The sequence below is a fragment of the Papaver somniferum genome, chromosome 2 (assembly GCF_003573695.1).
Source record: "Papaver somniferum cultivar HN1 chromosome 2, ASM357369v1, whole genome shotgun sequence".
NCBI lineage: Eukaryota > Viridiplantae > Streptophyta > Magnoliopsida > Ranunculales > Papaveraceae > Papaver > Papaver somniferum.
Genome location: NC_039359.1, coordinates 45,762,801 through 45,775,046, shown reverse-complemented (window position 1 = coordinate 45,775,046; position 12,246 = coordinate 45,762,801). Strand labels below are relative to the sequence as shown.

The following is a 12,246-nucleotide window of genomic DNA, read 5'->3' as shown; positions in this document are numbered from 1 at the left end:
ATGAGGTGACTAATTCCTTCCGATGTCTGGCTGAAGACTTTAAACTTAGCACTTCTTGGGAGGTAACCCAATCTCATGCGACACGGTAATATCTTTCCTTAACTCTTTTGCTTCAAATGGTAACAGTTTCTCCTTGTTCATATGCTTTTAATTTTATCTTTAGAACATTGAGGACAATGTTAGATTTAAGTTTGGGGGTATGGGAGAAACTTTTTAGTTGCACTTTTGAAACTTCTAGCGTCACATGGTATCCGGTTAGCTAAGTTTACATACTGTTTCTCACCGAAAAGATAGAAATTGGAATGCTAGAGATAACAACTTATTGAGACATTAGAGAAAAAGACATTGAGATCCTTGAAATTCAGGAGAGAACTTGTTCCTTTTAGAGGGTAACCGTGATGGACCTAACCATACATGATGGAAAGGCAAGTAGGTCAGGGAAATGCCAGAAAGACAAAGCAACCTCACAATGTAGTCTTAGTTACTGGATTGCGACTCTCTCTCAGTAGAAACTTATCATCATCAACAAGCGGAGCGACATCAAAATCTATGAAGAAGTTGAAGACGTTTTAGGTTTAGAAGCAACAATAGAAGAGAATAATTCAAAAATCAAATTGAAGTTATAAGAGCAAATGATATAAGTTGTTAGAATCCATGATACCAAGACATCACAAGTTGCGAAGATCCAAGTTTTGAAAGTCCTTCTCTCATGGCCATGTAAATTTTTGTCTTGTAATTTTTTGTTTTCAAAAAAAAAAAAAAATGAAAAAGAAAAAAAATGAAAAAAAAAAAAGAAACATCATTACGTTCTTTTTGTTCAATAAGGCCATAGGGAAGAAGAAATTTATAAGTCAAGCAAGAAATCGAAGAGAAAAGTTAATTGTCAAGGTTCTATGAGGTTCGAGAGTTTATCATCAACAATTGAAGACCGAAGAAGGCGTTGTTTCTACTGAGCACTGTGAGAGAGTCGAAGAAAGATGCATTTTGGTTGCTTTGTTAGTCTGCTTTCAATCTGGCACAAAATCTTTCTAGCACTGGTTTAACTCATCACACGTAATTAGTCCAGCTGTGTAGCAGATATCCCTCTCATTTTTATCTCTCTCCTAATCTTATCCAGCTGTAAAGCAGCGGACGCATCTTACAATGTTTATCTAGATGTGTAGCGGATATCTCTTTATCTAGCAGTGGTGTGGATGTGTCTCCCCTTTTCTTCAGTCAGCTTTAGAGCTGACACCTTTAATTTCTCTGGCATTCTACTTACTTGGAGATAGGTTGAGAATATGTATGTCCTCATAGCTCTTTGGATACTTGTGACCAATTAGGAGAAAAGGTTTTGTGGGTACACCTCTGGTAAACCCTCCGGAGACAACACTCCGCCGCTAGGGCCACCTAGCGGTTTAACGGCCTGCTGCACGTGCTAAGTGTAGTCTTTTTATCTTTTCAAAAATAAATTTTGCTCGAGGACTAGCAAATAATAAGTTTGGGGGTATTTGATAAACACATTTTTGTGTTTAATTTGATCTCAATACTATATATTGTTGGCACTCGAGTTTGTACTAATTTTGGTGTTTTATGTGTTTGTAGGCACCTTTGGAAAATAAACATTTTTTGGAAAATTCGGCTCGAAAAGTTGGTAAAAGCCCCGGAGGACACGTGTTATTCAGACTCTCACCGTTGGATAAGGGGCACCTCAATTACTAAGGGGCACCCCAGGTCACCCCAAAGGCAACTGCTATTCGCACCCCAGTTCTGGTTAGGGGGGAGGACATCTTCTTCCCAAATTCAAAAACCAAAAATTGGCGGAAAAAAAATACTATCAACTGGCAGATGTTTTGTTGGAATTTTTGAACGTGTTCTAGGGCGATTCAATGGCTGATTATTGGTAGGAAGTTGTGATATGTCCTAGAAAACACGTTTTGGGCTTTTGGTTCGATCAAATTTGGCCAGAATTAGCTGGATAATTCACGGAATGAAAAACAGGGAAACACGGGTTGGACACGAGATTGGAGAAGATTTGAGCGTGTTCTGCTCATGCATGAGGGATCTAGCAACATTGTGGGTCGTGTGTAAACATTTCTAGAGTGACCAGGATGGAAATCTACGCGTGAGAAGCTAAATCAGGGAAGAAAATATTCCCAGAATATTTTTTCATCAAACCGAGTTAAGAGAGAATTATCTCGAGTTATAGCGAGACTTCTTGATCCTGTGGAGTATATATAGAGTGCTGGGGACTCATAGAAGAGGTGTCGAGAGTTTGGGGTCGATAGGAGAGCTCAGGAGCGAGAAATCAAGAGTTGATGAAACTCTGTTTCTGCTCCTGCTGATGATGAAGAACACCAAGAACACGAAGAACAGACACGCAGGGACAGTCGTTTATCACCAATGAAACAGACTCACAGGCGTGGGTCGTAGGTGTGGGTCTTAGAACCACATCGACAATAGCACTTCCCTTTTATCGTTCTTTTGTGACGCTTCATGTGGGTCGCACATTAGCTGTTTACACCATTTTCTCTTCTTCTCTTCATTGTAAACACCATTTGAGCAATAAAAAAATATTTTGAGCGTGTTTTTATCATGATGAGCTAAAACCAACACTGGGACGACGGAGGAGGGTGAATTTCATACACGGGTAAATTTATTTTATTCTTTTTTATGACTTTTGCATTAATTTAAAATTGAAATATGATTTGAATTAATTGGTTGTTATTTAATTTGATGATGTATGCTTAGCTTAGGTGTTTTGATACATCATGCTTAGGACTTAAAATCGATGTTTTGAGAATCTATCTTGGCAAAATCAGAGTCCATGTTAATTTTATTGAGTTTTAAATTGTTAAAGAATATATGAATGAACCCCGTGTAGTGAATTCGGCAAAATCCTTAGTCCCAGTACCTCTCTCCCATTGTTAATATTTTTGTATATATATTTTTATTAAATCTAAAAATTCAATTTCCTTCACAAGTCTGAAACAAATCCTATTTACTACAATCACAATAAAAAACATTATCAGTAGCTTTCCCATATATTGGTGTATAGCGCCGCATGTTTGGCTGACACGCTAAATCCCCCGATCAACACATGATCCGGATAAGGAACCAGGTATGGAGGGTTGAAAGTGGCGCCCGCGTCTACGTCAGCAACCGGCAAGGGATTCCTAACGACAATTGTACCTGCGGCCACTGGAGTACTCTCCATTGTTTGAGTCACAACTAAATTTTCATCTCGATCAACATCCATTCCAAGGTCTCCCGGTGAGGCTGCCACAATTGGAGACAAAGTTGTATCACCACCAGTCTCCGTATCAGGGCCATCTTCAGAAACAGTTTCCCCCTATGACATCACAGATTAGATATTTTCCAAAGAGAAAGGAAAAAAACATGCGGGAGACTCACTGATTCGCTTTCAGACTGGCTAGAGGAAGATTCAGCACTGCTGTCGGAAGAACTACTCTCGCCATCACTGAACTCTGAGCTTTCATCCTTCTCGGGTTCCCCATCGCCACAGATAGGCTCAGCAACGCCACCCTCCGTCTCTAAAAGCGATGTTTTCTGACTACTTACAAGTTTGGTAAAGGCATTCATCCTGCTGAGACCCTAGGAAAGATATAAAGACGGATACTCAGGAAAGAAACAAGGATATACACGACCCAACTAAAGTCAAGAGGAAAATCACACCTACCCGCATATTGGACGAACTGAAAGTCGGTAGGGCTGTCGAAAATGACTGGGAACCGTCTGCATGGCTTTTAGATCTTCACTCCTTCACTTGGGGACTATCTGCATTCGGGCTAACAGATTTTCGCTTGGGCAAAGAAGGATCCCTCAGCAGTGGATGCCCCTCTAAAACCGCAGGAGAAGGCTTACCGCGATGGTTTTCTACCACATCATTCACGAATCCATGGAAAACGAGAAACTTATTCTGCCAAAATATGTTATATTTGAAGGTTATTGATATATTTCGTTCCGCAAGCAGGAAAGGGAGACTTTTACCCGACACAAGAACAGTAGCATCGAGAACAGTTGGAAACGAGACTTCTGGAACAACCAGCTGACAAACAAGTGAGACCCCTTGGTCAAAACCCATATGCCGAGCCGTCCTATCGATATTGTAAGAGACTTCTTTGCAATATCCTCAAAAGAAAGACGACACATAACCGGGCGTGCAGCTTCGCATGAACACCATCTCTCCAGCACTCATATCCTCTTTATCAGAAGACAAAACATATGCTCGGAGCAGGAGCAAAGATACTGATCTGAGTTATGGACGCATGCACCGGAGCCCATGGACAAAAAATGACCGTGTGCGAGTTGTCAAGGAATCCAACCAGGTTCGAACCAATCTTTGGGCGCCTATTCGACCAGCGTAGTATCCTAGAGCCACCCCAAGACTCGGGAAGTACGGCCAACGGTTTTGGAGCATACTTTTCGAAGTGCTCCCACAACCACGCTTGGAGAAAGGCGACATGAATATACGAATTCACTTTCATGTAACCATTTGAAGCGCACATGTCCGCGACCAGCTGATCCAAGTGTGTGTACATAGAACCAAGAAACAAGCCGCCAATAGGGAGAACGTCACCTTTTTCCAATTTTATGGCAAACTTGATAAGTTCCTGTCTTATCTCCTTCTTACCCGAGCCGTCATCGAAAATATCTCTGGATAACCAAAGAGCCAAGGACGCCGCGACATGAAGCGTACTATTCTTCTGATTCGGCTCCAACTCATCGAGAAACCACTGAGACACCCACCAACCATATAAGTACCTCGTCTCGTTTTCTTTCCGAACGAATCCTTTTGATTTTGCAGCCAGAGCGGCGCACATTTCTTCTTCATCTGCAGACAATTTGACATCAAGGTTTCCTATTACAGGAAGGTTCAGCAACACGACCACGCTCTCTGAAGAGATAGTCATTTCACCCCACCTGCATACGACCGTGTGAGTGTCTGGACACCATCTAGAAATAAAAGAAACCAAGCCTGGAATATCTTTCCTAATTTGAAGCACTGCGGAAGCCGCGACGGGATCAACGATCCGCGCCTTGGTCAAAATGGCTTTTACACATTCCTGGCTTATCATGAATCACACCCATTTCTCAAAGGGAAGCAACGGACTCACATATATCTTAAAGTCAATAGGAGAAGCATGATACTCTTTTCTCTGAAGACAAAACCTTAATACACCTCCTAACCGAACCGACCGGGCCTCTCCTTCACTTTCTAGACCAGTCAGAATAATCGACACATACTTGGGATGATTTCTCCTAATCGTGGCGGATTTTGTAAAGAACTTATCATCTATGTTTGGCTTGGAATCGCCAACATCTTTCGGTACGGCAGAACTTTTCTCAAATGACATCCTAATGAAAATTCTTTCACGCTACTTCCACCTTCGAAATAACTACAATGGAACAATACAAAGAGAAATTATTACGGAAAGTGCATGGAAATTATTTTATCAGACACAGGAGATCCATCCTGGACGCAAGCCAATTTGTTTCAAAGTCATAATGCGCATAGGCAACGAAATGGGGACTGACAGACCCTGCATCACCACCTCATGCCAAGACCGTACCCTGCAGCGAGAAATTTGCGCCCGACCGAGGAGGCACGCCCCACCACGGGAACCATACACATGGTCACACCAGGAAAAAGGAGTAAACCCTAGAAGCTAAGTTTTCGTGGGAAGGGAATGACAATTACCAGCTCATGCATGTCTACTTTGCACGGTAATTGAGGAGGCCAACTTCACTACGGTATTCACGCCAAAATGTTACTACAAGTTCGTGCAAAGCATACCTGCGGCTAGGATTCATACCAACGTAGAAGGACAACATTTTTACAAGTTCATGAAAAGGTACGCCTACAGCTAGGGTTTGCACTAACAAAAAAAAAAAAACAAGAAAAGAAAGTTAAAGAGGAAGTGTTGGAAGACATACCCGGGATTCGCTCGTCCGCTTTACTGTTACCACACGACCATAATAAAAAAATACAGGCGTGAAGTAAAAGGAGAGTCCGGCCCTCCTTTTATAGGCGTGATACTTGGGAGTTTGAATAAGGAAAGGACTTCCTATTTGAGTCAAGTAAGGAAAAGAGATAACCGGGCCCGCGAAGACCAATCACCACGCCAAGACCGTCCTCGCCATTTCCTTGGCCCCACCACGCCAAGCCGTCCGCGCATGCTTTGCCTCACCAAACTACGCCATTGCCTTGGCCCCATTGCCGCACCAACACCGACAACTCGCCAAGCCAGCGTCATGATGTTCCTTAACCCAGCCAAGGTGATGCATAGCCAGACTAAGCCGACGATCTTCATCTTACCATTTCACGGTCTACACCACGAATAGAATATGCGCAAGGCCGCCAAACACGAGGATCATGGGCTCTCCTTACCTCTCGAAAAAGGTTAGTCGGACTTTCCGGACCATCTTTCCACGACTTGTCGTTTCGATTTTTGTCCTTGCCCATCACCATCTTATGCTTACCTCGCAACAATGCTCCTGTTCCGAGCTAAGCAGGGGACTTAATGTTGATGGTGGTTTTTAGCTTAGGGTTAAAACCGTACAACTGACATGAAGTCACTATGACCATGAGCACATTTATTGAAACGATCAGCATGCCTACGTAAGAATTACCGGGGTACCTTTTTTTTTATGTGTCATGTTCCACGGCAGAACCCTTAACGTTGACCGACATCATCTACGCCAAACCCTATTCTCATGCTACCGCGCCAAGGCATGCCAACCATGCCATCCACACCACTGTGCCAATGGAAAACCATACCTGCCACATCTCCGCGCCAAGGCATGCCAACCACACCACTGTTCCAATGGCAAACCATACCAACCACATCTCCGTGCCAAGGCATGCCAACCATGCCAGCCGCACCACTGTGCCAATGGAAAACCATGCCAGCCACATTTTCGCGCCAAGGCATGCCAACCATGCCATCCGCACCACTGTGCCAATGGAAAACCATGCCAGCCACATCTCCGCGCTAAGGCATGCCAACCATGCCAGCCACACCTCTGTGCCAATGGCAAACCATGCCAGCCACATCTCCGTGCCAAGGCATGCCAACCATGCCAGCCACATCTCCACGCCAAGGCATGCCAACCATGCCAGTCGCACCACTGTGCCAATGGAAAACCATGCCAGCCACATCTCCGCGCCAAGGCATGCCAACCATGCCATCCGCACCACTGTGCCAATGGCAAACCATGCCAGCCACATCTCCGCGCCAAGGCATGCCAGCCACATCTCCGCGCCAAGGCACGCCAACCATGCCAGCCGCACCACTGTGCCAATGGCAAATCATGCCAGCCACATCTCCGCGCCAAGGCATGCCAACCATGCCAGCCGCACCACTGTGCCAATGGCAAACCATGCCAGCCACATCTCCACGCCAAGGCATGCCAACCATGCCAGTCGCACCACTGTGCCAATGGAAAACCATGCCAGCCACATCCCCGCGCCAAGGCATGCCAACCATGCCAGCCGCACCACTGTGCCAATGACAAACCATGCCAGCCACATGTCCACGCCAAGGCATGCCAACCATTCCAGCCGCACCACTGTGCCAATGGCAAACCATGCCAGTCACGTCTGCCGCGCCAAGGCATGCCAGCCACGTCTGCCGCGCCAAGCGCCAATGCCATGCCAAACCCTTGGCCCCACCATGCCAAGCCAACCGCACCTTGCCTTGGCCCCAACCATGCTATCCGCACCATGCGCCAATGGCATGCCAAACCCTTGGCCCCACCATGCTAAGCAAACCGCGCCTTACCTTGGCCCAAACCATGCTAACCGCACCATGCGCCAATGGCATGCCAAACCCTTAGCCCCACCATGCCAAGCCAACCGCACCTTGCCTTGGCCCCACCATGCCAAACCGTCCGTACCAAAACCTTGGCCCACTATGCCAAGCCATCCGCCCCATTGTCCTTGGCCCCACCATGCAGGCCTTCCCTATGCGGCCACCAAAACGAAGGCATGCGACGATCAACGACCACCCTTCCATCTTAGATGAAAATCCTAGCCGTCCAAGGTCGCCAAACAACGCATGGTAACCTTTGGCCCAAAACCCTAGTTTTGGCCACGTCTAAACCGCTCCAAGGCATGCCGACCATGCCACATGTGCCAATGGCATGCCGTGCCAGCCACCTTGCCGCACCTAAACCATGCCATGCCGTCCTTCCCTATGCGACTACCAAAACGAAGGCGTGTGACGATCAACGACCACCCTTCCATCCTAGATGAAAATCCTAGCCGTCCAAGGTCGCCAAACAACGCATGGTTACCTTTGGCCCAAAACCCTAGTTGGCCACGTCGAAACCGCGCCAAGGCATGCCGACCATGCCACATGTGCCAATGGCATGCCGTGCCATCCACCTTGTCGCGCCTAAACATGCCGTGCCGGCCTTCCCTATGCGGATATCAAAACGAAGGCGTGCGACGATCAACGACCACCCTTCTATCCTAGATGCAAATCCTAGCCGTCTAAGGTCGCCAAACAACGCATGGTAACCTTTGGCCCAAAACCCTAGTTTTGGCCACGCCTAAACCGCGCCAAGGCATGCCGAACATGACACATGTGCCAATGGCATGCCGTGCCAGCCACCTTGCCGCGCCTAAACCATGTCATGTCGGCCTTCCCTATGCGGCTACCAAAACGAAGGCGTGCGACGATCAACGACCACCCTTCCATCCTGGATGCAAATCCTAGCCGTCCAAAGTCGCCAAACAACGCATGGTAACCTTTGGCCCAAAACCCTAGTTTTGGCCACATCAAACCGTGCCAAGTCATGCCAATGGCATGCCAACCACCTTGTCGCGCCACACCATGCTGGCCTTCCCTATGCGGCTACCAAAATGAAAGCGTGCGACGATCAACGGCCACCCTTCCATCCTAGATGCAAATCCTAGCCGTCCAAGGTCGCCAAACAACGCACGGTAACCTTTGGCCCAAAACCCTAGATTTGGCCACGCCTAAACCGCGCCAAGGTATGCCGACCATGCCACATGTTCCAATGGAATGCCGTGCCAGCCACCTTGCCTCGCCTAAACCATGCCATGCCGGCCTTCCCTCTACGGCTGCCAAAACGAAAGTGCAACAATCAACGGTCACCTTTCCATCTAAGATGCAGATCTTAGCCGTCCAAGGTTACCAGCTAACACATGACAACCTTTGGCCCGACGCGAATCCCTAATTTTGGTAACGCCCAAACAATGCCAAAACCTTAGCTTTTGGCCGCGCCTAAACTATACCATATTAAAGCCATGCCGGCCATGCTTTCATGCCACTGGCTACCAAATGCAGGGTTGCAATAATCAACGGCTACCCTTCCTCTCAAGATGCAAGATCTCGACCGTCGAAGGTCACCACCGAGCCGGCAAGCCTCCCAAGCTCAACTTGCCATACAACAACAACATGCTACATGTTTTCCACGAAAACACTCGAGACATCAACACATGTCACAAACTGGGGGATGCTCATTGGGTATTGGTTTGGCGGTTTACAGCGTGCGGCGTACACTACGCCCGTTATAAGAAAGTGTCATAAGGATGAGGCGGTTAATAAATACAGGGAGTAATGGTGAAACATTTTCTTTTATGGAACATCAATTCCAGGCGTTACCGGTTACCACCTCCTCCCATTTACTCACCCGTTTTCCATTCCTTAATGAGACCAGAGTACGTTTCACTTCGACTTGTATAAATAGGCATTACCTATTTCCACCAAAAAACAAGTTCTGGTCAGGAGCATACAACACTCGGAAAACGTGTGCTAGCTTTCCCATCTGTTAGCTTCCCACTTTCTGATACAAGTCACAAAACAACTACTCTTCCAGAATCAACTATTTTGGTCTCAACACTCTCTTCGCTTTCCTCCCCAAAACCAACCCTTCTCCTCCACTTTGTGACCGAAGCAAGTTTGGAACGGCCATTTCTTGGTTTAGGCCAGACTTGTACAGATTGATCTCTCGAATCTAAAGTACTCCCTTGCAGTACATTGTTTAGGGTTTATATTTGTTTCTCACCCACATCACACGAAATTACCGAAATCAGTAGAAACTGTTTTCCCCCTCAAACACCTGGGTAAGGCTAGAATATCACTCATTTTCAAAACGACAATTTTCTTTTAAGAACGAATTTGTGAAAAGTCGAGATTTTCTCGTAAGATACTAGACAAATAAAGACCAAAATTAACAAAATTTATAAGAAAAGCATGATTAGAGGATATTTTTTTTATAGTTTAAAGAGGAAAAATGAGATGTAAGTGAGGCGAGAAGAAAATAATTCATGTTTTGCACAAAATTTTGATTAAATTCTATCTTGTTGTGGGCTAAAACTTATTTGGGCTAGAAATCACGCTAGCTAATTTTAATTTAAGGTGGGAGTGAGGCAAATCCAAACAAATTTTCACTATAGTTGTTTGACCAAAAACTGGGACGTCCCTGGGTGCTACTTTGAGCCGGGAATCATTTATCTGGTTTCAGCATGCCCAAATGTTAAAGGGTACATTAATTAAATGCCCCTATAAAAGAGGCCCAACACAAATACCCTCCTCCAAAATAAATATACCCACCCCTAAAATTCTTGAATTATTAGATTACGAATTTTCCCCTCAAAATATTCCAACATTATAATGTTGGACACACATTTAGTGTAGTAGTCGAATTACCGGCACGTTCCCTCTCTCTCTCTCCTACTTCTCTTCTCTCTCGTTCAGAAACTGAAGAAATTTTTTTGAATCGAAAATCAAAATTGAAAACCGTCGATCCAAACTGAAAAAAAACCGTCAATCTATATAATATCTCAGTAACCTATTGATTATAATCATTTTCAGTTTCGAGAATCAAAAAATCAGCAAAGAAATGATAGAAACCTAGGTTTTACTGATTTTGAAGATTCAAACACAAAATTCAAAGAGGTAAACACGATTCTCATCTTCTACTTACTGTTATTGGTGAAGATTTTGATTTCGATGATAATGTTTTAAGATTTTGATGTTGATTTCTTACGGTTTTGAAATCAGATTTTTTTTCTTCAGATTTTTTTATATTGAATGCGTTATTTATCATCAATTCCTGCTGCTAATATGTTTAATTTGATTTGGTATGTTGTTAGTTTGGTATCTAATTGATTGATTTTAATTTTAGGTTAGGTTAAGGCTATCTTCATACGTTGGAGTGATTTTCAACAGTTTCAGTTTCAAAAGAAAGAGGTAAGAAATGATTTCTTCTGTTGATGTTGATTTTCAAACAATATGATGTTCTGTGTGTGTGTTTTCTATCAGTTGTTAATGTTGTTGATGTTGTTGATGCTAATGATAGACCATCGATTGGGTCAACAATCAAAGTTGATCCCATAAAATTGTGTCAACAATTAAAGTTGACAGCAAATAAAATGTTGGTAAGAGTGATCTTATTACTTAGAATTAGATTTTTGAATTTTTTTTGTTGGTGGACATGCAATTCCTTTCTTTGTATAGGTTATTTCACTATGGAAAATGAAGTTTCAGTTTTGGTTCTTTCACTGTGGCAAATGGACTTTCACTATAACAAATGAACTTCTGTTGTTAAACCATGTGATTTTATTACTTGTTGAATGCTTGAAACTAGAGATATAATGCTAGTTCAATTTAGGTTTTGGTTTTAATGCTAATGTTATATAAATCAACAACAGTAGTTGATCACATAAAATGGAATCAACAACAGAAGTTATACCAGTTAATTTTTGTCAACAACAGGAGTTGATCTCATTAGATAGGATCAACAACATATGATGATCCCTTTTTTCTAACTGTTGTTTAACTGTTATTGTTGTGATTATTGAACGAATATGAAGGCTGACTAGATTAATGATGTTTGAAATAGAGGAAAGGAATGAGAAGATCATCAAGGATAAATGTGAAGAGTAAAGAAGAAGATGATTCACAACCGATTGATGAAAATGTAGCCCGCAAAAGGAAGAGAGTGAACAAGAAGTTATTGGTTAAAGAACATCTGCGGGTTGAACCGCAAGAAGATGTACAAAGCGAAAGGAAGAGAATAAACAAAAAATTATTGAAAGAAAGAGTAACAAAGCAGAAACATGATAAACCGGCAAAAGAGATACAAGAAAATTCAGAAGAAGAAGAATCACAAAACATTGATAAAGATACACCAACAAAGAGAAAGAGAGATAACAAGAAGAAGAAGCAAAATGAAGAGGAACCATCACGCAAAAAAACAAGAAGAAGATAA

The 12,246-nt window shown here is 43.9% G+C and overlaps 1 protein-coding gene across 1 annotated transcript; it reads left to right on the top strand.

Moving 5' to 3' along the window:
- The first annotated feature begins 11,886 nt into the window (after positions 1–11,886).
- Positions 11,887–12,246, top strand: LOC113350918 (ABC transporter F family member 4-like). The gene has a single exon (XM_026595021.1). The coding sequence runs from the start codon at positions 11,887–11,889 to the stop codon at positions 12,244–12,246; it is 360 nt and encodes a 119-aa protein (XP_026450806.1).